The 6,000-nt window shown below is 41.2% G+C and overlaps 1 protein-coding gene across 1 annotated transcript in view; it reads left to right on the top strand.

Annotated features, from left to right (window-relative positions):
- The first annotated feature begins 749 nt into the window (after positions 1–749).
- Positions 750–6,000, top strand: part of LOC140917643 (connector enhancer of kinase suppressor of ras 2) — a 461,714-nt gene continuing 456,463 nt past the window's right edge. The window contains exon 1 of the mRNA XM_073360900.1: positions 750–813. Within this exon, the coding sequence (XP_073217001.1) occupies positions 750–813 (64 nt within the window). The remainder of the gene's footprint in view (positions 814–6,000) is intronic.

The following is a 6,000-nucleotide window of genomic DNA, read 5'->3' as shown; positions in this document are numbered from 1 at the left end:
AGGGAATTCTCCAGTTTTAGGGAGGGGAGAAACGCTGCCAGGAGTACTAGGAGCCATTGAACCAAACTGTAAATCCTGTATATGATAGAAACCACTTGAAGCCAGGGGGTGCAGCTGCATACCCAGCACCTTTGAACACTGCATAATGTTGGAGGAGCTGGGAAGTGTTATACTCCCTGACCGGCATGCTGTTTTAAACTGCAGCATTTTATTAAAATACTTATCAGAATCTGTCATCCACCAGCAGCTTGCACAAGCCCCATTGCTGGAGAGATTTCCAGGAGCACCAAACTCTGCTGTAGACATGTCCCCCTCTCCTCTCTGTAGCAGAGTTCCAAACCTTAAAGAGACCATATGCTGGCAAATGTAGCCTAGTGTTCCAACTAATTCTTACACCAAAAAGTAGTCTAAATTTATACTGAACCTTATAGAGTGTTAATGGTACAAAGGGATCAGTCTGCAAATGAGGCTGGGCCCTGCCTGGTGGTGGGAACTGAGTCCCTACCCTGTAGATCATGGCTTGCACCTGGTATCTGTGTAGGGGAGGCCTGTAACCCAGGAGCACTGGAGATGGGGGGGGGGCATTCCCTGAAGTTTAGGGTACAATGGGTGATATTGAGGATTGTGCCTTTAAGGGCTGAGCTTTCCAAACAAAGTTGTGGGTGGGGGAAGGTCTTATGCACAGTCAATTGGAATGGGACACAGAGATCTTTTGCAAGCACCTGAAGCATTAATGATCACTGAACACCATGTGGAGCCTTGGGTCCCTTCTAGAAGTCTCTGCAATGGAAGGGGAAATTGGGGCATCAGAAGGTAAGTGGTGGAGATTGGTATGGGGTTAGAGATACTTGGTGGGAATTGGGAAGGGCAGCAGAGGCCTATGAGGGGAACTGAGGTGTATGAGAGAGAGTGTGTAGAGGAGTGGGTCAGGCACATCAAGATTCAGAATGGCAACACAGACACATGGAACACTGAAGAGGATGTTCAGAGGTATATGGAGGGAATCAAGTGTTGGGGGTACCTGGCACCAGTCACTTCCAGATGGGGCTGGAGGACTCTGTAGGCCTCACCCCCCCAGATGTAGAGAGGTCTTGTTGGTAAAGTCTAAGGACCTCCAGTGTGAATAGAGTAGAGCAGTGGTTCTCAACCAGGGATATATGTACTCCTGGAGGTACGCAGAGGTCTTTCAGGGGGTACATCAACTCATCTAGATATTTGCTGAGATTTACAACAGGCTACATAAAAGGCACTAGCAAAGTAAGTGTAAACTAAAATTTTATACAGACAATGACTTGTTTATATTGTTCTACATATTACACACTGAAATGTAAATACAATATTTATATTCCAATTGATTTATTTTATAATTATATGTTAAAAATGAGAAAGTAAACAAACTTTCAATTATAGTGTGCTGTGACATTTTTGTATTTTTATGTCTGATTCTGTAAGCAAGTAGTTTTTAAGTGAGATGAAACTTGGGGGGGGTATGCAAGACAAATCAGACTCCTGAAAGGGGTACAGTAGTCTGGAAAGGTTGAGAACCCCTGGAGGAGAGAGCAAGGACTTTGTGGAAACTGGAAAGTTGGGGATTTTGGAAGGATGATTGTCTGGCTAAGGAGTGGGGAGCCAGGCATTAGAACTGGGGGACCAGGTATTGCAGGAGAACTGGTGACGTGAGAAGCAGGGAGTGCCCAAGGAAAGAGAGTGCTCAGGACTAGGTGCAGGAATTAACTGGGGATGTTTACTAGGAAGAATGGGGCTTTACTGAACACTTGGAATCCCCATCCTTCCTCTAAGCTTTACCTGTAAAGAATAGGTCATATGGCTGTGCTTTCCCTCCCTGTGTGTAGCTTGGGATTTGGTTTGCCGGAAGCAACGGCTGAACTGTGCATTGGGGTGATGGGGTATATGCACAGAATTAATGGGAGTGAAATAAGTGTGTGTGCACACATGAAATGAATGGGGAGAGTGGAGTGGGTATGGGAGCATAGGTAAGGTCTCGGTGTCAGGATGGGGGTATAATATGAGTGGCTATACATGTTCAGTATGTGCATGCTGAATGAGTGGCTGGGTGGGTCAGTGTGGAGTGGATAGGTGTGAGTAGTGGGTAGTATGTGTGGAATAAGCATGTGTGTGGAAAGGCAGGATGGAATAAAAGCAGGTGTGGAATGAATGCATGGAGTGGGCATGAGAAGGACAAATGAGCAATGTGTCTGCAAGTTGATGAAAATGTATGCATCAAATGTATGTAGCCTTTTTGTTTGCAAACACTGGCAGGTAGAAAACAAACCCATAGAGTCAGCCAGCCATGTCCCTTTCCCAGGGACAACTATATGTATCAAGCAAAGCACATCAGTTGAGTAAACACTAGAAATTTAACAACAAAAAAACCCTAACATCTATTTTGGAGTTTCTGACCTAACCCCCACAGCCTGATTTCCAAGCCGTGCCTTCTTCCAGGCAGTCTCATCCTCTTGTTCCCAAAGCAGCTGATTATGTGTTCCCACTCTGGAGCACCTGTGTAAACCTGAGTTTTTATTAACCTCAGTAATTCTGTTTGCCTTGGACAAAGTGGTCTCTGTACCATGTCACAGGATCATCTCTCTTTAGCCATCAGATTAGTTAGATAACATGTTTACTGAATCATACTCTCGAGTTCAATAAAATAATAAATTACACATGGTTTGTAAATTTATGAATATGTTTGCTGCACAGCACCTCCTAGGTAGAGGAGTGATGCGGGGATTAACTGAAACTGGAAAAGTGCCCACCCATTTTTCCCGTCATCACCTTCTATAGTCTCTTAAATCTAAGCTGCATTGAATTCAGTTAAGATTTTTGTGATGAATGTCTCTGCAAAGAGGTAAAAGCTTTTTTGGCTCCCTTGCTGCCAGCCAGTTGGGTTTCTGGCAGGAGGGTGTCCTTTTGGAACAAATTTCATGATCACTTTTCACTGAAAATCTAATGTGAGTGCTGGTAAATGTAGGAGTGTTTGCACTGTAGGTTTGAGGGAATTGAGACGTTTCATTAGGGATAGAATCTCTGACAATAGCTTGTTAAGAATTCAATTAAAATCTTTACCTTGGATAAATTTGAATGTTGTTGAGCTACAACATGCTGCTACTCACCAAGACATAATGGTGGGAAAAGGTTCTTCTTTACAAGCCAGTCATGTTTACAGATTGTTCTCTCTCCTTTTTTAATTTTTTTAAATCCTCTATCGAAATAAAAGAAAACAATGTTCTGCAGAAAAAATGTTTGTTTAAAGTAAGTGGGCTATTAATAGACAGCAGTATGTGTTACTGTGACTGCAGCAAGTGATACAGATATTCCTGGGCTGAATCAGACTTTGTACATATGCCAAGAATGACTTGAGGAGAAGATATGCCTGAACACCAACCTATTTGTGGTACACCATTGTTATCTGGTATCTGCTGTGATATAGAGGCATTGGGCAGGACTCTTCAGATAAGATTGAGTCAGGATTTCAATTACCAATCCTATTTTTTGCTTTTGATTTGATAACTTCTGTTACTTTTTGGATTTGTTTACGAACTGGAATGCTTAGATTAGGGCAAGAGAAGAACTTTTCCTGAGAATTTGGAAAATGTAGGATAAAAGATGTTTATATACTACCCTATCAAAACTTAGGTGTGAATGTTGATACTTTCCCCCATCTGATGATATTTGGGCCTACATGTTCTCTGCAGTAATAAGTTTTAAGGGGGTCTGAAAGTCACAGAGGTGCAGACAGGTTTAATTCATGGGGCAATTTCAAGAACAGAATTATCAAGGAACATTTGTCTTCCAACACTGGAGGTATGGGTTGCCAGCAACTGATCTAGGGAAAGACCAGGGATTTAAAGACTAAACAGATATGGTCAGAGTGATGGTATGACAAGGTACTCTTAGTAGCATCTGGGTCACCTGGATTTGTTGAAGTACTGGGAAGAGCAAATGGAAGCCAATTATACATTTTCTGTAGGGGGGGATTGTGAGCACTGGGGTGGTAATCACTGAGCTCATCAGGTAATTGGGAGGATATAGATGGGAGGAGCCAGCAGCTCAGTAAGAAGCTCTGAGGTGAGCCTGGGTTGAGGGAACCCTCCCCTTGCTGTAAGCCTGCATTAGTCTTTGTTTACCACATATCCCAGAAGAAAATTCTGGAGTATTCTGCAGGAAGTCATCAGTGCTCATAGTAATTATCAGTAATATCATCAGTGGCTGAAAACAAAATTGAAAGCAGATGATATAGAGGTTAAAAAAAATCTATGAATTAGCCTGTTTTAGGATTTTATTCCTCGTGTATTTTTTTAAGGCTCCTGATTGCATAGTTATAAAAACAAATTGTGTGCTGTTTTTACTTAACCACTGAAGGGAAAAAAGTCCTGCAACAGAATTTTAAAAGTCTAGAATAAAAATGCATGAACAATACCCATAATCCTCTAAAACTCCTATGCTCTTTGGTGTTAATTTATAAAAGCGAGAGGAAAAAAAAGAGGGAGGTTGTAAGTCTTCCTGAAAACCATGATTTCAGTTTCTGACTCCCACTCTAACTACAGCAGGTTTTCAGATCTGAGGGCACCAGACAGGGAGCTCTTCTCTGAAACTCAAAGGGATAGCTTTACAGCAGTGATGTGCCTTGAAACTGGAACATTTATTCACAGATCAATGGGTGGCATTACTTGAGAGAAGCTAGCAGCCTTGCACTCTTATTGCTGTCGGTGTGTTTTGATGTTAGACTCGAGGAGATTTGTCTGACACTTGAAAGGAGACTTGGGAGGAAAAAAGAGAAAAATAAGATCAAACAAAAGCTTTAATTTACATATTGACTAAATAGCAATTTTCAGTGCATACACATTGCTGATTTTATTAGTGAACTCAGCTCCACTAAGGCATTGTCTACAACACACACAACTTGTATCTCTTTACCTGTATAATTAAGACCACATAACTACTTCAGTGTGGTATTAGTGCTATACCTTTATAGTGATAAAAAAGTGTTTTTACTCGTACAGCATATTCCTGTATGGGAATGGGAATAAGCTTATACCTACCTGTCTAAGTGCTTTTACACTGATATAACTCTGCCCACATTAAGGGTTGGACCAGCATAACGGTTTCATTAAAATAAATCGCACTCCTAACCAAAATAGTTATAACGGTTCAAAAGCTTTGGGTGAACCAGGTCTTAGGCTACTCAGAAATTACATGTGGCGTAACTGGTCGGCATTTGTCTTGAAACAACCCTTTCAGTCAGGGATTGGACTGAAGTAAGGGCACTTATGCAGAATTTAAGCATGATTTTTTTTTTTTTAAAAAAGCTGTTATGAAAATCTCCAAAATGTGACTGAATACAGTGCTTTCATACTGAGTCTGTAACCATCCAGCTTGAAACAATAGCTCTTAGAAAGGTGGAGACTACCCAGTCTGTCTCAATAAAAAGTACTAACTCTGAAGCCTTGTGAACCCATGTTAAATCTCAGTGTTAACTATATCTAATGATCATTTTAGTCATAAAAAATCCAGCTATTCTGGGATTGAGTGGAGTTAGAGATTGTAAACAAAGTATAGGTAGCACACTGTGATGCAAATAGTTATATAAATCATCCATGTGTGCTCACATGATAGGGACTCCTGATTCATCAGTTCTTAAAACACAGGCCTCTACCACCTGAATTAAAGGAGAACTCCTTTAGTTTACCACACTAGTAGGTTTCACATCCTCCCCATGGGCTAGTCTCTAGAGCGCAATTTTACTCAGTGATGGTCTCAAAGCCAGTACATTTCAGTACCACTACTACCAACCCCTAGCTGACTTAGTCTTTCCACTTATATAAATTCATTTGGAGTGGAATCTCACTAATGTAAAAATGTTCATGCTCTTATGTAGACTAGAAATTTATCTTGAACAGCATCATTCTATCAGTACTATCTCTCTTTCATCTAGATACTTGTCCTCAGAATCTCCCGTAAATTAAAAGATGACAACGCTTT

Source organism: Lepidochelys kempii, chromosome 9, assembly GCF_965140285.1.
Source record: "Lepidochelys kempii isolate rLepKem1 chromosome 9, rLepKem1.hap1, whole genome shotgun sequence".
In the NCBI taxonomy this organism is placed as follows: Eukaryota; Metazoa; Chordata; order Testudines; family Cheloniidae; genus Lepidochelys; species Lepidochelys kempii.
Note: the sequence above shows the minus strand (reverse complement) of the source record. Positions and strands in the feature narration are given on the sequence as shown.